The 23166-nt window shown below is 34.7% G+C and overlaps 2 protein-coding genes and 5 non-coding genes across 7 annotated transcripts; 5 read left to right on the top strand and 2 right to left on the bottom strand.

Annotated features, from left to right (window-relative positions):
- The first annotated feature begins 2095 nt into the window (after positions 1-2095).
- On the top strand, positions 2096-2237 carry LOC144556213 (small nucleolar RNA snoR134). The gene has a single exon (XR_013512237.1). It is a non-coding gene; the product is annotated as a small nucleolar RNA snoR134 (small nucleolar RNA).
- Positions 2238-2284: 47 nt separating this feature from the next.
- Positions 2285-2370, top strand: LOC144556211 (small nucleolar RNA U36a). Its single transcript, XR_013512235.1, has one exon. It is a non-coding gene; the product is annotated as a small nucleolar RNA U36a (small nucleolar RNA).
- Positions 2371-2402: 32 nt separating this feature from the next.
- LOC144556344 (small nucleolar RNA Z223) lies at positions 2403-2494 on the top strand. Its single transcript, XR_013512351.1, has one exon. It is a non-coding gene; the product is annotated as a small nucleolar RNA Z223 (small nucleolar RNA).
- Positions 2495-2559: 65 nt separating this feature from the next.
- LOC144556345 (small nucleolar RNA Z223) lies at positions 2560-2649 on the top strand. Its single transcript, XR_013512352.1, has one exon. It is a non-coding gene; the product is annotated as a small nucleolar RNA Z223 (small nucleolar RNA).
- Positions 2650-3035: 386 nt separating this feature from the next.
- Positions 3036-3140, top strand: LOC144556209 (small nucleolar RNA snoR97). The gene has a single exon (XR_013512233.1). It is a non-coding gene; the product is annotated as a small nucleolar RNA snoR97 (small nucleolar RNA).
- A 2935-nt stretch (positions 3141-6075) lies between these two features.
- On the bottom strand, positions 6076-9338 carry LOC144555298 (uncharacterized). The gene is made up of 3 exons (XM_078303586.1): positions 7259-9338; positions 6335-7151; positions 6076-6263 (listed from the first exon to the last, which is right to left on the bottom strand). The coding sequence occupies exons 1-3, from the start codon at positions 8858-8860 to the stop codon at positions 6076-6078; spliced, it is 2607 nt and encodes an 868-aa protein (XP_078159712.1). The 5' UTR covers positions 8861-9338.
- An 8805-nt stretch (positions 9339-18143) lies between these two features.
- LOC144555297 (exopolygalacturonase-like) lies at positions 18144-19687 on the bottom strand. The gene is made up of 5 exons (XM_078303585.1): positions 19598-19687; positions 19200-19487; positions 18804-19093; positions 18482-18713; positions 18144-18380 (listed from the first exon to the last, which is right to left on the bottom strand). The coding sequence occupies exons 1-5, from the start codon at positions 19685-19687 to the stop codon at positions 18144-18146; spliced, it is 1137 nt and encodes a 378-aa protein (XP_078159711.1).
- Positions 19688-23166: the final 3479 nt, after the last annotated feature.

Below are 23166 nucleotides of genomic sequence, written 5' to 3'. Positions count from 1 at the left end.
CACATATATATATAGAGATGGGCTATGGTGCATTGCAATGCATGGGGGGGGGGGGGGGGGGGGGGGGGGGGTTGTGCATTGGACCATAAATCTAAAATTCAAAATCCAAATGACCGATCCAAACCGTTCATCTTGTTCTCCATATTAATATGTGCTTGGAGACCAAATTTTACATTTTTATGAATTTTTTTTACTATTTATTAAGTATTTTACAAAATTGTTGATCCAACGGTGGCTTAACAAAACAGTAAAATCAGCAGCCACCGTTGGATCAACAATTTTGTAAAATACTTAATAAATAGTAAAAAAAAATTCAGAAAAATGTAAAATTTGGTCTCCAAACACATATTAATATGGAGAACAAGATGAACGGCTTGGATCGGCCATTTGGATTTTGAATTTTAGATTTATGGTCTAATGCACAAACCCCTCCATGCATTGCAATGCACCATAGCCCATTTCCATATTTCCATATATATATATATAATTTTATTAGAATATTTCCTAAAAGAAAAAAATATATATAATATTTGAAGTTCTCATCTCGGTGCCAGTATTTTATTTCTATCCTTGTTCAAAAAACTAAATTGTTATTATAACATTAGAGTATCAATTCCAATAATACTGCACCTTGATTCAATTATCAAATATGATAAATTTTTCACAACAATATTTTTCCAAAAAACCAAAAAAAAAATTACATGAATTAGACAAGTCGCAAAAATCAAGACAAAGTATGAGACAGAGATAGAATATACATGTTTCTGGAAAATTGAAGTGGAAGAGTGCCAATTGGAAATAAATCAGACACATGGAAAAATCTGAGTAGGGAATCACTGGTACCAAATTCGTACCGTTAACTCAAATCTAAAAATTTACCTAAATGACTCGATTACTCTTTACCTCCCATTATGACGAGACCCGCGATGATATTGGCAAGCCCACAATGCATTTAGTCGAGCTCAGGAGAACTCAAATAAACAACAATGACGAAAATGGAGGAACCCAGTTATATCCGAATGGAGAGAACGAACAAAATGAATCAAAACCACTTCTCATCTGTGAAAAGAATCGATTTTTTTTCTGCTGACATGATCTCCATTCTAGTTGGAATTGCACCCTCCATTTCTGAACTGGAAATTATTTTTTCTGCGCCTGAGACTCCTTTGCTGGAGCAGCATTGGATCTTTCCGGTGATCTCAGTGAGGATCACGGCCTTCCCACCAGACTTCTACTCGAAAGACTGGAACTTGCGCCGACAATACATATTGTTCTTTCCGATCAATATCTCTTCGTCGAGGAGCCTCCGCATTTTGGTTAGAGATGAGACAGTGCGGAGGACAAATCGGTGGTTGAAGCCTTCAAGGAGGAGAGATTGGAGGGATCATAACTATAAAGGAGAAAAAAAAAAAAAAAAAAGGCAGAAAGAAATGGACAGGAAGGAGATAGAAGACAAATGGAGAGAGTTAGATTAATTAATCAGTTAAGTCGTTCATAATTAGTCGGGAGAAAACTGGAGGAAATAGGTTGGAGAAAAAAAAAAAAAAAAAAAGACCGATAGTATTTTTTTTTTTTTAATTAGATTTTATGATTTCTCTCTCTTCCTTTCTCTTTTGAACTTAAAAAACAAAAACATAAACTTGTAACACGAACTAATCTACTTATGTATGGCTTCATGAAATTATATAATTTCAGGGCCATATTACTGGGCTTAACACCAACCTAAAATCATGGCCTCTCTTCATGAAATTATACATTTCAGGGCCATATTATGGGCTTAATAACCAACCTAAGATGGGGATTGGACCCTGCTCTTGCGTCCCCTTTAATCAAAGGCTACTATTAAAAGGCGCCGCCTCTTTGGTCTAATCCCAGCCGTTGAGATCCCTACCATCCAAGTGCTAGGGTTTTTCTATTTTCTATATTAACTCCATTCTCGGCCTTTCATCGTAGAATGCATCTCTCGTAGACAAATTTTCTAAGGCGGCGCCTCCTCTGTTTGGTAGTATACCTCCATTGCTGGGTAATGGTTCTTCTGCTTTGTTCTGAAGCCAATTTTATGATTTTTAGTTAAGTTTTTGTTTGATCTAAATCGATGCGCGGTGCTAACCCCGGGCTTATCTGAGAAACCAATTGAAGAAAAAAGCCCCAATGCCTGTGCTAGATTGAAACAGCCATTCAGTGTTACAGATCACGAATTTTTAATGTATGATTTGTGTCAAGAGATGGCAAAAGTTAAATCGATATCAAATTTCCTGTTTAATTTTGCTTTTTTTTCTCAATTCGGAGATGAGGATTGTACTTTATCCGCGCTTCTGAGTTCATCAATGAAGTATGGATAATTATGGTTGAATTTCTTGATCTGATCTGCAATTTGAGAATAATTCTTTTAATTGGAAATATTTTGGCTGTGAGGATTCAAACCTAGCTTAAAATGTCAGTTCTGCTTCAGATAATTCATGATTGATAAAGCTATATTATATCTGAGCCCATTTCCCCTTGATATTAATTCATTTTATTCTAGTTTTTACATTACCTAATTCAGATTCAGATTATTAAATTTGGCTGTGAGGATTCAATCTTAGCTTAAATGTCAGTTCTGCTTCAGATAATGTGTGATTGATAAAGCTATATTTATCTGAGTCCAATTTTCCTTGAAATTGATTTGGTTTAGATTTGGTTTAGATTTGATATTACCTGATGATGATTGAGTCCATTATTTGAGGTTTAAACAGCTCCAGGTCCCTGAAAAGGGTGAACCTCCTGTGAGCTTTTTATTCTCATATGACATTATTGGATTATTTCTGAGGGAAAAATTTGAAAGTAATTTGTTTTTTGTTTACAAATTGAAAATTGAATTCAATGAGGACTAGTCTGCAAAATGGATGCACTGTGAATCCAGGACCCTGAATAAGGGAGAACCTCCTGTTTGAAGCAGTGCTAAAATGACAATTAAAACAGATACTTCTGAGCATTCAAATTTTCAATTTTCAATTTTAGTTTTTTAACTTTTGAGTTTTAACTATTCTCTAGCTTACTAAAAATTGGCTAAGAGGCTGAAAAACTCGGATAGTGTGTGTTGTCATCAGCTTCGGCTCTTGATTTTTGTGAGTTGGGAGTTAAATAACAGCACAAAATTATGATAAATCATTCTTTGAATTTAACTTGTTGCCCCTATTTAATACTTTACCCCTATTTTCTCTGCTGAATTGTGATGCCACTTATTCTACGGTTGCAGAGAAAACAGGGGTCGTTGCCAATTCAGTAGAGAGAGCAGGGTAAAGTAGTTGACCGATATTCTCTTTTGGATTTCTGTTAATAAGAGAGTAGTTTTGTAGTTTTAGTTTAATTTAACTATGTTATGTTTTGTTATGTTTTATAGTTTTAGTTTAATTTAACTATGTTGTATATTTTTATTGTTTTATGATAATATTTATATTTTTTTTTGTCACTGAATTATACAGTCAAAAATAAAATAATAAAAATACAAAAAATAAAATTATGAACAATAATACGAAAGTTTCAAAAATAATAAAAATAAGAAAAATAATTAAATTGTAAAAAAAAATGTATTGTAATTAATATAGTTTAAAAATAACAAAAATAAATGTTTCTGCCTTTGTTTTAACTTTTGTTTTGGTTGGGAACAATCCTTTTTTGATTTTGATTGAACTAGTATTTTCTACATTATCCAGGAACAAACACTTTCGGACAGAAACAGTAAGGACGAGAACTTGTTTTGACAGGAACTGACACTGTTTTGGACAAAAATGGTAATAAAAATTCAAAGCTCTTGAATAACAAATTAAATACTCTTCAAATAATAAACCCTTAAATAACAAATTAAATACTCTTCAAATAATAAACTCTTAATAATTCAATAAGATTAAACAAAAAAACTAAATACAATAAGAAATACATAATTATTAAGGGGAATTTCACGTATACCCCTCAAAAACTTCAAAATTACGTATTTCCCCCTCTAAATTTGGAAATTACGTATTTCCCCCTCTAAAGTTCAAAAACTCACATATTTACCCATTTCATTGTCTTTTATATTAAAACTCATTCTAAATATATAAAATACTTATTTTACCCTTCATTAAAAGTATAAAATGCTCCATCGAACTCAAATTTGAATCTGAAGGGTTTCTCTACCGTCCGATCCGCACGTATTGCAATAAGATTATTGTGTGTTCACTTCAAGATTTGTGCTAATCTAACCCGCACGAATCTCAAAGCAATTTTGATATGTGTGCATCGCATTAAGATATGTGTAAATTGCATCAATTTCAGTGTTTGCTCGCTTCAAGATTTGTGTTGATCTAGCTCGCACGGATCTCAAAGCAATTCAGACGGTAGAGGAACCTTTAGATTCAAATTGGAGTCAGATGGGTATTTTATGTTTTTTAATAAAATGGTAAAATAGGTATTTTATAAATTTAGAATGCATTTTAATAAAAAAGACAATAAAATGGGTAAATATGTGAGTTTTTGAAGTTTAGAGGGGGAATATGTAATTTCAAATTTTAGAGGGGGAAATACGTAATTTTGAAGTTTTTGAGGGGTATACGTGAAATTCCCTCTAATTCTTAAATAAATATCAAATGTATATGTGAAACAACACCAATCTTGAAGCTCAAAAATGATTAAATGTTGCCCTTTTGCATAACCCCTCTGATTATATGAAATATACAAAGAAGTCCCTCATAATTTACAAATAGACTTCTGGAAGTACAAAAACTTCACAAACCGAGAGCATGTAGAAATCAGTATGATGGAATTGTTAAGTTAGAGGAAACGATTTCGATGGAATTGTTAATTTTTCAAACGAGAGCATGTAGAAATCAGTATGATGGATAGGTGTATTATGGTGTAGTGAATAATGTAAACGGTTTCGATGGAATTATTAAGTTAGAGTTTCTCCCGTATTTATAGTGCAAAAAAGCCAAAAAACAAAAAGCAAAAAACAAAACCAAACAACAAATATTTTCTACAGTTTGGGACCCTATATCCAAACTGCAGAAAATATATGCGGTTTGGGTATTTTTAAAAATTTGGCTAAATTCTTGTTATTTTTAATAAAATATTTTAGAAAATAGGTAAAAATAAAAATGTCGGTATTATTTGTAAAGCTTTGTGATGGGAATTTTAACTAATTTGTTTAAAAATGAAAGAAAAAGAATGGTTGAATATATAGTATTTTGTGTTTTTAGTTTATATTTCTGACTTAGCACGCATGTGTTTGTAATCCCGTGACTTCATAAACATTAAAAACACCAAAATTTCTCAAATACATATGATGTTTGTTAAAACATTAAACAAAAATATATAATTTATGATAATTTCAGGGCCAAGCAAATTATTTTGTGTAGTATAGAAATTATAGCGAACTGGTTATGGGAATTCATGGTCTGCAGAAACTCGGCCATTTTTATTAATATCCCTGAAAAAAAAGAAAATTTTAAAAATAACCCTGTTCCTCATTTTTTTTTAAATATGCCCTGACCGCCTGGACCAGGGGCGACCCAAAACACCAAGTGAGGCGCCCCAGGGCCCGGCGGCCCATACCCCAAGTGAGGCGCCACCCCCTGGGGCGCCCCATTAGTAATTTGGTTTTTTTTTTTTTTTTTTTGAGAAATCTTAGTATTTTGATTTGAATAATTTTGTTGAAAAAAGTGTTGGGTTTATGTATATGTGTATGTCAAAAAATAAAATATTATGTATATGTGTATGTGTATGCCAAAAAATATAATATTTGATATATTTACGAAGTGATGTCGTAAATTTTTATAACTTTAATTTTTATTTTTATTTCTTTGGTGAACTATATGTATAATATACACACATACACATACACACATGCACATACACATACACATACACATATACACATACATATATACACATACACATACAAAAAAACTCACACATACACATACACATACACATACACATACACATACACATACACATACACATACACATACATATACATATACATACACACATACACATACACATACACATACACATATACCAAATAAATCAATTCGCATAAGCAAAATAGCAAGTTTATCTGCCACCACGTCTGAATAAACCTAACAAACGACTAGTTCTTCTGGTACCAGTGGCAGGTGCGGCATTACTTGTAGAGGCTTGGCTACTAGATGATTGGCTTACAGGAGGAGGGGGTTGTGTTCTACCGGTTGCTTCAGCGACAACTCTGGCATTTTCTCTTTCGTTGTGTTCGTTTATTGCATCTAAATGTAACAATGCAATTCAGTTAGTAATATAATTAAAGCATAAATAAATTTTGTACAATTCTACGTACCTGCCCTGCGCCTGTCGGAAACAGAACGGCGAGCCCGATTTCCCGACGGTCGCCTACCACCCATCTCGTCCATGGTCATTACAATACGCTTGTGTCTCCTCCTTCCCTTTCTTATCCATCCTTCTGAAGGTAATATTCTATCTCCGACATATGTAGGCCACTCATGCTGATCAGGATAAGAATGGAAAGATCCACCCCAAGTGGAAGCAAGGTAATCGGTACGGTACATGTCAGCAACATAGTGATCCTCACAGTAGTTCCTCACTCGGCATACCGCCATCACGTGACTGCAGGGTATGTGACTTAGCTGGGGTCCTTGGCATGTACAGGTTACCGCCCTGGCATCTCCGAATTTAACCACGTACTTGCAAGCCCTCTTGACAAACGCCATAGTGCCGTCTGGTTTACGGGTGGTAGGAACGTACTCATTTGGATTTTGCACTTCGAATTCTGTTCCATCGTTACCCATCGGGATCACGGTCATGGTTGCACCTTTGTCTCTGTGTCGTCTTAGTTTCTCCTCCACCCTTGTTGAAAATGACTGGTTCATCCTTATTAATTCTGCGGCCTTAGCACGCCGTTCCTGAAACCAGGCATTTAACTTGTAGAATGTGTCCTCTACAACTGCAGCCACAGGCAACATCCGGCTCTGCTTGAATACTGCATTCAGCGACTCGGATCCGTTGGTGGTCATAATTCCCCAACGCCAACCTCCATCCCGGGATTGATATATTTTCTCGTATGCTGGATCTTCGTTGACATCTCGGGGATTATTTTTCCCCACCTTCATTAAGTAGAGATTTGCCTTTGGCATGTACTACATAGAAAATAAGGAAATAGAATAATGTAAGTAAACAATTGTAGTAAAAAAAAATTGTTTTCTTAAAGTACAATAATATATGTAAACAATTGAAATGCATGTACCCTTGCAAAACTGCTAGTCATCTCTACCACCCTTCTCGGCTTTTTCTTTCTGCAATTCCATCTAAATGTATCAGTAACCCACGTGTCGCCTCCGGTTGCCTTGGAAAGGTTCTCCGCAACGTGTTGCATACACAACCTGTGCACACACTGGCCAGTACGTGTTGACCAACCGTAATCTTCACGATCAAAAACATATTTTATTCCTTTGTGCTGGTCTGATATCACACAGAAAAACTTCCCTTCCCCAATCACCCGTCTTCTTAAAAACTGCATAAAGAATCCCCAGTTCTCGCCGTCCTCTTTACGAACAATTGCAAACGCCAAAGGCAACAGCTGGTTCTCAGCATCATATGCGCATGCTATGAGTAGTCTCCCCTCGTAACGGCCAGACATGAAGCATGCATCAATGCTGATAACAGGTCTGATGTATGGCACAGCCTGGATACAAGGACCAAAAGCCCATGCTATGCCCTTGAATTGTTTAGCTCCCTCTATTAGTACACCGTCTTTATCAAAAAAAGGGCCATGCCATCGCTCATATACGGTGCCGACATTTGTACTTGCCATGGCCTGGAGCAATGGTGCCAGATAGCCATATGAGTCCTTCCAACTACCAAATATCCTGCAAATCGCAAGTTCACGACCTCTCCACAGCCTGTTGTATTTTGGGATTACATATTTGTATTTGTGTCTGACGGTCATAGCCACCGCCTTGATGCTCATCGATGGATCCAACTTAATGTCCTCCTCAATTGCATCGGCAATTAGTGATGCTGTCAGATTTGAATGGTCTGTCCTTGTGGACGCAGACTTGCATGTATGAGGTGGTTCGCACTTCTTAATCATCCATGCTTCCCCTGAACCCGCAGGGGTTGCAAAAAGGCGGAACTCGCAGTGCGGGTGAGTTGAACAAAGCACAACTAACCTTGTTCGGTCCCTTTTGTGTATTATACATTCCCAGTTGCCGTGAACATGAGTCTCATATATTTTCTTTACAAGCTCGTCTACGCTGGTATAAACTTGCCCTGCGGCAAGTTCTTTGTTGTATACAACACGAGGACCAAAGAAACTAATGTCTGCCTCTTCGAAAGCTGTGGTGTCGTTGAATGTGGCAACCGGATGCTTATTCCCCCGACCTCTAATCGGGAATTTTTCTGCCCTGGACAACCCTGCTACATTTGCATCACCATCTGATAAGTCATCATCTTCCCAAACCCCTTGGTATTCATCCCCCGTTTCCATTTCTCTTTCTGGTACGGCATCAATAGCATCAACATCAACATCAACATCATTTCGATTAACGGGTACCGGTCCTGACTCTGGCATAGTTGGAAATCTAGGGATTATGGGTGTCTGTCTGGGTGGTAGTGGTAACTCTTCAGTATTTTCTGGGGAGTTGTGGTACCCCTGGTTGTCATTACCGGGGCTGTGATACTCCTGGTGGTACCCCTGGTTGTCATAAGGGGATTGCTGGTGGTACTCCTGGTGGTCATAAGGGGAGTGCTGATGGTACCCCTGGTTGTCATAACCTGAAGGTCCAGCCCCAGCCGAACTTGAAGGTCCAGCCCTCGTGCGGGGAACCCTCTTCGAATATATGTCCATTACCGGGACCCCACAAGCTACAAATTGAGTATACACAACTCTCCACAAATTGGCATCTGTTATTGGAAACTTAACAAAGTAAGGTCTACCCCCCCCCCCCACGTGAGTTGTCAATCCGTGTAGCCAACTCTATTTCATACCTGTTGGGGTTTACAGATGTCTTTTCGTATATTAGCTGCTTCAGTTCCTCAAATGTGGTATTTTCATTAATCTCGAAGCCAAATGCGACTTCTTTCGTGTAATGCACGCCATCTTCATCCCTTTCTAGCTTGCCGCCGACATACAGTGCAACTAACATCTCTTCTTTAACAAACTACATTTTAAAAAAAAAATTTACAAGTATTACATGACATAATAATGGGTACATTAATAAATGACTAATTGAAAAATAAATAAACAAAATTAAAAAAAATTACAATTTTTCTACAGTAGGTGTACAGCAATTGCTACAGTAATTGTACAGTACGCTGCAGTAAATACCAACAATAATGTACAGTACGATACAGTACATGTCAACAGTAAATGTACAGTACGCTACAGTAAGTGCAACAGTAAATTTGGAACAGTAATTACTAATTATTATAATTATAATTACTAATTATTATAATTATAATTACTAATTATTATAATTAAAAAAACATACCTATTTTCCCCAGTTATCGCCTCCAGAGAAGGTCTGAGATCGGGAAGTGACAGAGGCAGAAAATGCGTTTAAATCACAGGACTAGTGGGGCGCCCCAAGGGGTGGCGCCTCACTTAAGGTATGGGCCGCCGGGCCCTGAGGCGCCTCACTAGCTGTTTTGGGCCGCCCCAGGCCCAGGCGGTCAGGGCATGTATGAAAAAAAATTAGAGAGAGGGGCATTTTTAAAATTTTCTATTTTTTTAAGAATATTAATAAAAATGGCCGGCAGAAACTCAAATTTAGAGTTTTTGCCTAATGAATCTGGACCGTTCAATCTGCATTGGCATGCATATTAAAGGAACAAATAGGTTGATCTAATAAAATTTGTATTATAGGAGATTCCTGTCTTCATTTGACTCACCGGGCTAGATTGGTGGTATAGTTCCTTTTGATTTGAATCTTTGTTATGATGCTTGCAATTTATAAGTTTGAATAAGTGGTAGTGTTGAATCTGGTTATATTCGATTGTTATTAATAATTTATACACGTTTATGAAACTAGCAATATACACTGAATTTGAGCTTCAGGTAGAGAAGAAAAAAAAAATGTGATGTGACATAACTAATACATGACAAAAATTTATTTTTGTTTGACGTGGTTACAATAGTGAATGACAGTCACGTCACATGAATAGTTATGTAAACAACATGTGATGTGACTATTCATGTGACGTGACTGATCAAGCACAAAACTATTAAGGACCCCTCTTTCTCACTGCTCTCAATTTATGGAATATATGATTCATGTGTGTATTTAGATTATCAACCACAAATCCAAACTGCTGCATGCATAATATAAGAGAGTGAGGCTTTGATACTATGCATAGCATATATTGGCCTGTGCTATGGACTCAAATTTTCAGTTTGAAAATTCTAACGATTGATCCGAACCATTCAATATGGTCTTCATATGAATATATACTTGTAAACTAAATTTTCTATTTTTTTTAAAATTTTTTTAATATTTATATGGGTAGAAAATCACTTGATCTGAAATTATGAACCACAAACTGAACCATCTAAAATAATAGTAAAAGAAATTTTAAAAAATATAAAATCTAGATTACAAATAAATATTCATATGGAAATCATATTCAATGGTTTGGATCGGTTAAAATTTTAAAAACAAAAAAATATTGATTCATAGTACGAACCAATCCACACTATGCATAGTAATTCATGTGGCGTGATAATTCGTGTGCCGTGATCCCCTCTTGACTTTTGGTCACGGCATGTGAAAAATTCGCAATTTGTGAGTTTTGCTTGGTGTATATATATCTAAGATAGCATCTCCAATTTGTGAATTTTGTTATTAATTTAAACAAAGAAACACTATTCAAGTAAATAAAAACATTTTCTCCTTCCAATTGCAACAAGTCCAATAAGTATCAAGAATTGATATCCGAGTTCATCCATTACGAAATTTTCATATACACTTAAACTGTAAAAGAAGCATCTTCCCTTAATATTCGGGATCCGCTTCATGTTCTGATTCAGCTCGATCGTGAACTAAGTTATATTACATTATCATAGAGATTTTATAATTGTATAACTCAGTTTCAGAAACGTGTGATCATTTAGCGTATGACGAAACACTGGATGTTGTATTTCTATGGTTCCTTCATGCATGCGGTACAAGGCATGGATTAGGTTTTTGAGTTCCCAAGACGGCTCCGAGAACATTGGAGCAAAGAGAGCTTATGTTGGGAACAACAGATTGTAAAGGCTGTAGATTGATATCTTGTAGCTTGACATTCTGGCATGGGGCCTTCTCACTGCAGTCTAACTTCACCGCAACCGGAGTGTTTGAGGTGCCCCTTATGCGACAAAAGGTGATGTCATGTAGCTTCACTTGAGATGGCTGCACAGTATCAAATTGGCAAATTTAATTTGTTGAGGCTAAGAGAATATTGCTTAGATTATCTTTTGCTTTCCTTATTAGTTGAATATGAGTAGTCATTTTGTGTCACATGCTCAAATTAGAGAAAGTACAGTACCTGATTGTTGGTGCATTTGTGATTTGGACAATAATTTTGGTCAATTATGATTGGGTAGGAGACATTGTTCAAGAAAATATCCTCAAAAGTTATGTTGTAAGCCTCGCTCGGCGGTGCCCCAGGAAATGTCTTGATCCTAAGCCCGTTGGATGTGCCCGTAACGGAGCAGTTCTTCACGTGAATGTTTCCGACATTGTCTTCATTTTTGTATTTTCCCAAGCTTCCAATGCTGCTCAACAAAAACAATACTAATTAGCCTTACTAATTGATCATGAATGAAATAATCCTTGTATTAATTTTGATTTATAGAAAGCATGTATGGTAAAAAGACAAAGACCAATAGGAAACGATGGAAAACCAGTTGAATCATTAAAATGGATCACCAAAAATATAAAGGAAAGCAACAGTACTAAATAGTGTTAATTAATATGTGTGTCTCACAAATGACCAAGTAAATTACCTGAAACCATGGCCGGGACCACACTTGCAACCTGTTATAGTAACATTGTATGAGCCTGGGCCAATAGAGATGCAATCATCACCTGTGCCGATGTCGAGGTTATTGAGGGTCATATTACTGGAGCCGCTGAGATGTACTCCGTCAGTGTTTTTGCTGTTACAGGGTGCCCTGATTTTGAGGTTGTCGATGATGATACCTTGGCTGTGGTGAAATGCGATATGAAAATATTTGCTGTTCTTAAATATGAGGTTGCTGATTCTTCCAGTGACACACCTCATAAAGCGCATAGACTGGATTCCAATAAAGAGTGTCAGTGTACATGTATACCCTGCAGCTTTTGAATATGTATGCAATATGCATTAGTATATGCCCTTTTTATGGAACAACTTTTGTTATAGCATAGTAATTAATCTCTACGAGATAAATTTAATACAATAAATGTCCTTTTTTTTTAAAAAAAAATTGAATGAGTCATTTGCACGACAAATATATGCAAACCGCATTGTAATGAATCCATTAGCTCCGAAAAACTTTAAAAATAAAAAAACTAAAAAAAATCAGGCCGTTAGTGGCTAGGTTATTTTTCTCGTATCCGAAAATGTATATATGTATCCTATGCTAAGTAGCAAGTAGTTAATGAGATCACCATCACTTACAATTGCCTTATTCTTGATGTGTTGTTCCCATGCCGACTGACCTTGGCCATCGATGACACCACCTCCTTCCACGGCCAACTCATGCAGAGCATCAAACTCGATCCAAGAAGGACCAGAAAAGGCTTTGACATCTGGTGGAGCCACCAGCGTTCCTTGGATTTCAAATGTAATATGCGAGCAAGGGCACGGACCGCCAAACTTAACTGGACCGAGCTGATAGGTGCCTGGAGGTACCAAGAGAACTGATCGGTCTCTGAATGCGCACGCTCCTTTAAATGCGTCTGTGAAGGCCTACGGAAATGTGAAACAACATTATGTAACTAACTTTCTCTGTGTGTTAATACTGTACGTTATGTGCATTAATTCAGATTATAGACAATTTCTATTAAAATATATATAGATGCCTTGATATCAAAAAGTGTTTAGTTTTGATAAAAAATAATATAAATAATTATAACATTTACCTTGCTATTTGCACTAGCACTTGCACTAGTTGATGCAGAGTACTTGGTGATGTCAAATACATTCGAGCCAGTTGAGGCATTCGAGCCAGTCGAGGAACCGGGTGGTGCAAAAATTTTATGAGCCGTTGCCACAGCCACTAAACTAATAAGAGTTATCTTAAACAGCATCCAAGAAGCCATGATTGGGGTATCTCTCATTCACAGCCTATGAATATATTTACAAGGAGCTTTGTTTAGGAGGAAAAGTTTATGTCAATGAGGAATGCATCCTTTGCAGTGTGTATTAATACATAATCGATCTTGAGTAACAAACGCGGATCAACATAAGCGCAGACAGTCGAGTTCTGCAAGATCGTGCCATAATCGCATGTACCTGTTTTTAATTTTTGCTGGAGTTAGTTTGAAATAACTGTACATGAACTACTTTTAGAAAGAAAATTAAGACAAAGGTACATCGCTTGATCTTCATGCTTCTACGTACAAAGTACCAATGTGATTTCATATGCTAATTTTATAATTTACTTAATTAAGATAGTTATAGTATACACCTCGCTAGTTACACATCCAATTACTACTTTTGAACCTATTATTGAAATTAGTAAAATTATTTGTAGTGTATTGTCAAATATCTCTTTTTATATATGTTGCACACTTTTAAAAACATGGCCCAGTTTGTGGGCCTAAATTACCCCAAACAGGCCCAGTTTACTGGACTGTTTAGTAGGCCTTATGAGATTGGTTTTTAGTGGTGGAAAACACTTTATGTGTTCCTTTGAGCTGAAACGAAAACAGAGAAATATATAGAGTAGAACTAAGGTGTTCTTAAGTTCACAAGTTTTTTGGTAAATTCAAGTCTAAAACTCATCAAATCAATTTTAAATGACGAATCTGAACCGTTGAAACCCGCCTACCTTACGAGTGATGCGTCTACATATGAAAATTTTAAACATTCGCATTAATTTAGTTTAAAGTCAAGCAGTCAAAATTAGAAGGTTAATAAATTAATTTTAAACGCCTAAGGGCTTTCACCTCAAAAAAATAATAATAATAATAATAATTTTAATGCATTTCTTTTTTGAACGTATTTTGACCACTTGACTCTATGCAAAATTAATTTCATGATTAATTTTTTTTACATGTAGACGCATCACTCGTATAGTAGGCGGGTTTCAACGGTTCGGATTCGTCGTTTAAAGCTGATTCAACGAGTTTTAAATTTGAGTTCATCAAGAGACTTGATGAGCTTAAGAACACCCTCGTTTCACAAAAGATTTTCAACATATTTGTATAGATATCAATAGAGACGTAGTTGTTATTGTTGTGCATATACAACAGACAAGAAAGACAAAAAAAAAATTGTGCATATATTACTGTTGTCGTTAAATAGAGCTTCTGAAGTTCTATTTTATCAAACTAATGATAATTTTTATTTTGAATTTAATTTTACAAATAAATTTTATTTTATATAAGAATTGATTATTATTATTATTTTAAATCATGAGTTGGAGATCAATCCAACACACTTTCAAACTCCTATGTATATTATAGAGGATTTCACTAACAATCTCTACATGTGCATAAAAAAATAATATAAATCATATCTAACAGTTTTATTTTGACATTTAAATTTTATTTGAACTCTCATTATATAATGGATCCTGATAACAATTCCCGCAGTCTCAACCCCGCACAAACTGCCAAAAAAGTCATGGGGGGACCGCTCAAATCATTAATACTCCGCAGAAACTGTTAGTATTTAACTTGAAGCATCAAAGTATTTATCGTGGATTTGCAAAGTATTAATTCCTATGCAATTATCTCTATTTATGACTGAATAAATCAATCCATTAATTATCCCCGCACAAAATTTCTTTTTTTTTGGAATTGTCCCCGCACAATTGGGGACCATTAAATAAACAATCCCCTCATAAATACTTGTCAGTTATCCCCGCACAAAATTTTCTCTTTTTTTGGATTGTCCCCGCACAACTGGGGACCATTAAATAAACAATCCCCTCACCCAATAATAAATACTTCTCAGACATAATGATAAATACTTTATATTACATGGATAAATAATTTTCAGGCATAATTGCAACTTCCAGTAAAACATCAATGATAAATACTCTTATGCATAATGATAAATACTTTATGTTACATAGATAAATATTTTATGTTACATAGATAAATACTTCTCAGACATAATTACAATTTTCACTAAAAAAATCAATGATAAATACCCTAAGACATAATGATAAATACTCTATGTTACATGGATAAATACTCTATATTACAAGGATAAAAATTTTATGTTACATAGATAAATACTTCTCAAACATAATTGCACTTACAGTAAAACATCAATGATAAATACTCTTAGATATAATGATAAATACTCTCATGTATAATGATAAAATACTTTATGTTACATAGATAAATACTTCTCAAACATAATTACAACTTACAGTAAAACATCAATGATAAATACTCTCAGACATAATGATAAATATTTTATGTTATATGGATAAATACTTCTCAGAAATAACAAATAAACATTTATTAACGGGGATTGTTATTAGATAACAGTATAATTAATGCGGGGATTGTTTTTAAAGGAATAATTAATGCAGGAATTGTTATTAGAGGAAAGCATAATTAATGTGGGGATTGGTATTAAATGACAGTCTAATTTAATGCAGGGATAAATGGAAATTTTTAGCGAAATAAGTGAGGAGATATATGATAGTTAAGGAAGAGAGAAAGTGCGGAAAAAATGCGGAGATGGACGTGAGGGGAGCAATATAATTATTCTTATATAATATATAATGATAGTTTCTCTTCATTTTTATTGCTAAAAATTTGCTTTGTTAAATAGCCTATCAGCAATACTTCAAAAATGGAAAGTTGTACATCAGACTGATTTAATTTAAGGATAAAGCAGCAATGCAAATAAGATAAACTTGATGCTAATTTTACTAAAAAAGGAAAATTAAAATAAAGCAACTGAATGGAGGACAATGGACCCGGCCGTTAGTGGTTCTCTCGGACCACAAGCAATATCTCAAGGTTTTTGTTCATCTATAGGCTTTTCAGGTCTGGATTAGAATATTGTGTAATAGGGTTGTGGGTAGAGTGGAAAAATTGTGGTGTCGTGTCAAGACTAACATGCTGTAATTTTGGTCACGTTCTGTGTTGTACCGTGATCAAGTCAATTTTTCACATGTTGTGACTAAACTGTCAAGAAATGATCATGACACGCGAATAGTCACACCACGTGAGTTACGCCATGACTAAGTTGTGTCCAAATTTTCCGTAACTGCTCACGTTAATCACATTTAATTTCTTTTTCTAATTCAATTTTTTTTATAGGAAAGAATTCAAAAAAGTTACAAAAAATATATAGTACGATTCTTTGCAATATTAAAATGAAGAATTATGTTAGAAATACAAAATGTCATGACTAAACGTGTCATTTTTGGTGACGTGACCAATGTGATTTCCGTGCTGTGTCATATTTTTTTGGCCAATAACTGATCATGGTATGAGACACACGAGTCACAATCATAGTAACAGGGTTTGGGTATAATTCGCGAATTAAACGTTTTGGAGTTCCCAACGAATCAAATCGCGTTTAATACGATGATTCGCGTATTAAACGGTCAATTCGCGTATTATTTGCGTTTTTAACGAATTTTACGAATTAAACGCGTACAGTTCGGAAAAATTCGCTGCTTTGTCACGCGGGAGAAATTGAATTTCTGAGCTGGAGTCACGGAGAAAATTAGGCATAGAAAGTTGCGCTGGGCTTCAAGTCTTCAACTCCACTCCAGAAAGAACACTTTTGATGCTCCTAGACAATCTGAACCGTTTATTTATATTTTGAACCGTTCAGATTATTAGTGTGACAAAGAAAAGTTCAACAGGGAAGATATCTTATGTTTTTATGTGTTGTATTTTCGAGGAGCATCTTTACCTCCAAGATTTGTGTTCTTATGTTGATGAATCTGTATAACTTTGGGTGTTGTGTTTTGAATTTTTCTTTTAATTCCTTATATTTTGTATTTAAAATTTTAAAAATAAATCTGTATAATAAAAGAATTATTTCTGAATTATACCCGAATTATACTGATTTTGTGTTTACAAAAACGATTTATTTCCGAATTATTTCCGAATTATACTCGAATTATACCCGAATCACGAATTTTTGACTCTGCCGAACCTTTCCCGAACTATTAAGTTGTCACTATGGTCACAATATGTAACCGATATGCGTGTTGTGTCATGGCATGCCATTTTGTAACGGAGCTGGCTCCCCTATTTTTTTCCACTCTAGTTGTGGGCTGGGTTAATTTTTTTTTTCTAAGAAACAGGAATTTGTATCCTCTACATTAACTCACCGTGCATCAATAAATCTGGACTGTCCGATTGAGATCTACACTAATATCAAAGGGATCCATGTGTTAAACTCAAAAGATTACAATGCTCTGATCCTGATCAGACGATCTATATGCATTAAACTCAAAAGAGAACCTTTTGAGTTAATGCAGAGGATACGCTTTCAAGAAACAGGGCAACTGCAACCCTTTAATCTCTCTTTTTCCACTTTTTTCAGCTCTTTGTGTGTGTGTGTAAGTGCGTGAGCGTGTGTGGTTTCCATCATTTTCTCTATTTTTTTCTGGATTGCAGCTTAGTGTATACAGTTGAAGTCTAAACATGATAAATAAAAGCAAAATATAAACTCATCGTCATGAAATTTGTGATTCGGAATATTCAATAATATTAATTCATTTTGAAAGTAAAACTTTACATATTAGATTTAACATGTCAAATCCCAATTTTGAGATTTTTCCCTTGTAGGAGGATTAATAGATTCCTTAGCTCTACTGTAGTTACAATCAATGGAGATTATAATCTCTAACCATCACTCTGTATATAGCCTCAAAAGAGCCTCCTCAACGTGTGGCAGCTGAAACGGCACAATCCGACAGAAAGAGAGAAGAAGAAAAAAAAAACAACTTCAAAACTCTAGTGGTGGAGACAAGGATTGGGTTTCTGGATTCCAAGAGCCAGTCCAAGCACATTGGAGCAAATCGAGTCGAATTTATTCACGAGAGAAGAAAATAGGGGCTTTAGGTCGATATCTATCAGGCGAACATCTTTGCATGGCACCAATTTACTGCACTTCAGGGTCACTGCATCTGGCGAGTTCGTGGTCCCTTGAATGTGCTTGAAAGAGATGCCAGAAAGCTTCACTTTTGAAGGCTGCATCAATGTCACAATGATTTTATAACATTAGGTAATGGTTTGCTAGGTTAATTGTATGAAATGCTGTAAGAAGATGACAATTCATGTGATTTTGGTACCTCATTAGAATTGCATTGATCATTTGGACAATACTCTTGGTCTATGATGATCGGACGAGTGACGTTCTCCAGTTTGATGTTTTCAAAAGTAATGTTGTAGGCCTGACTCGTCGTTGACGTCCCTGGCCACGTCTTAATCCTGAGCCCATTTGTTGTGCCGGCAATTGTGCAGTTTCTCACATTGATATGTGCAACATTTTCTTCATCTTGGTACTTTCCAAGACTCCCAATGCTACAAAATGTAAAAAAAAAAAAAAAAAGGAATGTATCCTTAAATGGGTAATGGTAATTCTGTTTAAATGGAGAAATGTTCGATAACTACCTAATGCCATGCCCAGGACCGCAACGCACATTTGCTATGATTATATTGTATGATCCAGGGCCGATGGAGACACAGTCGTCACCAGTACCAATTGTGACGCCAGTGATTCTAACTTGGGAAGAGCCACTGATGTGGATGCCGTCAGTGTTCGGGCTATCGGAGGGAGCTGTGATGTCAATCGCTCTGATGACCACATTTACACTCTGGTGGATGGCAATGTGAAAGCCCTTGCTATCTTTCAATGCTAGGTTGGTAATTCTTCCGTTATTTACCTTTATAAAATGTAGTGACTACAAGCATATATATATAGAAAGCTATATTAGTGATCTCATATATGTTTATATAACAAGAAATGGAACCAAAATTTTAGAGAGAGAAATATATATAGCATCTTACGATGGGCATGTTCTTCTTTTTTTGAGACCATGCATTTGCACCTTGGCCATTGAGAACTCCACCGCCTTCAACGACTATCTCATGTAACTCTCGGAATTCAATCCATGATTCATGTTCTTTGCTTCCATCTGACGGAGCAACAAGGGTCCCGAGAATCTTGAACTTGCGCTGGCCAGGTTTGCATGGGCCCGCAAAGACTAATGGGGCAAGTTGGAAGGTTCCTGTCGGAACTACCAGTGTAGCATCGCCATTGAACTCGCACACTGATTGCCAAGCATCAAGAAATGCCTACAAAAGAATGAGATCATGGTCTTTTATTTTTATCACACACTCATAAAATTTTAAGAAATTGATAGAACGACTCAGGTTTTATTGATTTCAAATTTTCAATTCATTACCTGTTTATTGCTGTCGAAGCTTCCTCCGGGTGACGCAGAGTACTGGGTCACATCGAAATGTTTTGCGCTGCCAAGAGTGACTACAGCCATTGTTAGAACAGAGAAACAAACATAGACTACCTTTCGGAGATCCATTTGTAATAATGCCGTGATCTAAGAACTTCGTCAATGAACTACAAGTGCAGCATTATGGATGCTTATATTGATATATGTTATAACAGATTTTTGTTAAATCTTATCGAAACAAGAGGATACAAAGGTTTTAAGTTGCAACGATCTCCCCTAAAGCTCGTTTCATCTCTCTAATCCAACTAATAGTACTGCTTTCTCGCTTACAGTTGCATTTAAGTAGGCACTTAGCTTTGTTGTTAGCTAAATATGCTTCCTTAGTCTATATATAGTAAAGAATTAAGTAAGAACACATGCTCACAAAACTGTTCACATTGATCATTTCTCTTGATTTAGCTGTTCAATTAATTCATAAATCAGACAGAACATATATATATATACTAATAATCTGCATATAGCAGCAGACATGCCCGTGTACGTATATAATTTTATAATTTAGAACATTATATACTAATTATAATTATATTTTGTTAGAGCCGGATGAGGAGGCTCCGAGACGGAAGCGTATCCTCTGCGGAGCTGTGCGGATCTTTTAATCTGGTCCGTTCGTTTCGGATCGGATGGATCAGATCAAATCTTGCCCGAATTGAAAAAAAAAATATATATTCTCAAAATTTGCAAGATCTGATCTGGTCCGTCCGATCCGAAATGAAGGGATCAGATTAAAAGCTCCGCAGAGGATACGCTTTCGCTCCGAGACTAGATAGCCTCCACTATAAAACTTGCAAAATTGATTTTATGCACTGATGTCCAATAAATAAATAATTTTACTTTTTAGGCATAATTTCTCTGATTGTAACAAGGCTTCATATTTGATGATACTGCCAAACAACATCTACTATCTTGAATCTCAATACACAAGTATATTTACATATTTTACTTCCTATATATAATAAAAGCAATTCAACATACAATTGGCATCCCTGTTCAATTGTTTATTCTTAATTACTTTGGGCATGATTATCCTATCAGATTTATTGCAATTAAAATATGTGTAATAACGATATTCCAGTAGTTTAGCTAGACTCCAGGAATCAATTAATTTGGTACAAGTAAATTATCATAAGAACGTAATTTACATTCATATATTATATATGATATTAGAAGTATTTTGGTCTTTACACATTATAACATATATTTTACTCATACAAAGTTTTCCTTCTTAATCCTACAAATTATCAAACAAGTGCTTCTTAACAAGAATTAAAATTTTAATCCTCATCTTTAAAAAGAGTTAGCGAACACCTCTAACTTCCAGAGAACTTCACTGAAAAAAATAACATAGATATTAAATAGTTAAGTGGTATGACTTCTAATTTTACTTTAAAAAAATTAACAAAACTAGAACTAAGTTTTCCGGCTATCCAAACCATGACAAAATATATTGTTCAAATTTTAGTTGTGACAAAACACACCGCGAATCCTCATTCATTTTTAATTTGTTTTGTATTTATACTCTATTTTTAATATAGTTTAACATAAAATATTACGGATAGTGTGAAATTAACCTCCATTCGTAGTCAAAAATTTAATATGCTTGAACTCTCATTCACGTTTGACTCTCATAGTCTGAAAGTCTGACTCCGTCCCTGACACAATTCACAATCTTTGATTTCTGATAACTTAATTAGCTGGGAACGTTTCGTCGTGGCTAGAATCTGGACCGTACATATCGTTCTGACAGGATGATCAGTACGCTCTCATTCTTGATTTTTGAAAATTTTAGGAAAATAATGCTACATATTTTATTTATCTGTTTTGTAATGCTATGAATAAAAAAATCGTTGAAACTTTTATATATAGCATTTGTGTATGGATAAAATTGGCGTGTTTCTAATGTCATCCTGTTAAAATGAAGAAATTTATCGTTAAAGTCAGTTCAATATTGCTATTAAATTATCATGTTTTGATACAAATAACCCATCAATTATTTTTATTTGATATGAAATATACCCAACAATTATAATCTTATATATTCAAAAAATGGAGTGCTCCCTGTTCACATGTAACACCAAATTAATAAGGAATCATTTGTTATATTTTTTTTAAAAAATATATTAACTCACGCAGAGGGTGGTCGTTCCTTGGTTGAAATTTATAGATTGGGTTAAAATTTGATTAAGAAAATTAAGAAAATAATAAAATTAAAATTAGCATTTTATTATTCGGAGCGGAATGAACCGATTCGAGGTAATATATTAAATCTTAATAATAATAGCAGCACGCAATTTTGTTTTGAAATAAATAATTTGTGGAGAAATTAAATTTGAACTTGTTGATTTCATGGGCAGAGAGAGCTTTTGAACAAAATGAAATTGGTTTCACATCTTATGTATTAGGTGATACAATTAGCACAATTAATGTGATCTGCTATATGAAAAGGAATCAACTTACAACAAGTTACAACAATAAATTTTTTACATTTTCAAAGTCTAAATCATCGATCCAAACCGTTAGATGTTTATCTCTACAATAAAATATGCTTGGAGACCAAATTTTACATTTTTTGAAATTTTTTTACTATTTATTAAGATGGGTACAAAAACTAGTCAAATTCAGACCATTGAATTTTGTACCTATCTTAATAAATAGTAAAAAATTTCAAAAAATGTAAAATTTGATTTGAAAGCACATTTTATTGTGAAGATCACATCTAACGGTTTGAATTGATGATTTGGACTTTAAAAATGTAAAAAATAGTTGTTGTAACTTGTTATAACTCAAAAATTATTGTAACTTGATCTCTCCTCTTGCTATATATAGCTTTCTTCTTAGCAACGGTTTAATATCTCATTAGATTTCCTAACAATAATTTATAGGTTTCTTAGCCTTAAAGTGGACCGGTCCATGAATGCTTGATAGAAAAATGGAGAGTATTAATTAGGTGATACCATCATAACTTTTCTTTTTAGATATATTTCCGTCGAAATTTAAAATTAGTTATGTTCTCATCAAAAATACAAGTTTTATTTATATCTCTATTTTATAATTTAATAATTTAAAAAATTAAGATTAATATTAATAAAGAAAAGTAATTTTGTACCTATCAAATAATTAGTAAAAAATATTTTCTAAAAATATAAAATTTAGTCTCTACGAACATTTTATTATGGAGATAATGTTAAGCTTTTTTGATTGACTATTTGAACTTTGAAAATAATTATAAGTATGTGAGGCATGATTGAGACGCAAAAAACCAGATTTTTTTTTAAAACTTTGTTTTATGAATCGCATTTAAAAATATAAATTTGCCAAAATAAAAAAAAAAGGTATTTCAAGTTAAAACAGACAATTCACATCTAATTTTATTTTCAGCATTCCGTCCTATATTTCATTGGATCCATACCCTCCCAGATACTTGACTCAAAAAAATTGAAACGGACGGCCCAGATTTAATATCAGCCGGTGCCTGTTCGGGATGATAGAGGGGGGCCAGGGGG

This window comes from Carex rostrata, chromosome 6, assembly GCF_964058835.1.
Source record: "Carex rostrata chromosome 6, lpCarRost1.2, whole genome shotgun sequence".
NCBI classification, from domain to species: domain Eukaryota; kingdom Viridiplantae; phylum Streptophyta; class Magnoliopsida; order Poales; family Cyperaceae; genus Carex; species Carex rostrata.
The sequence above is the reverse complement of the archived record's forward strand: the minus strand, read 5'-3'. Positions and strand labels throughout refer to the sequence as shown.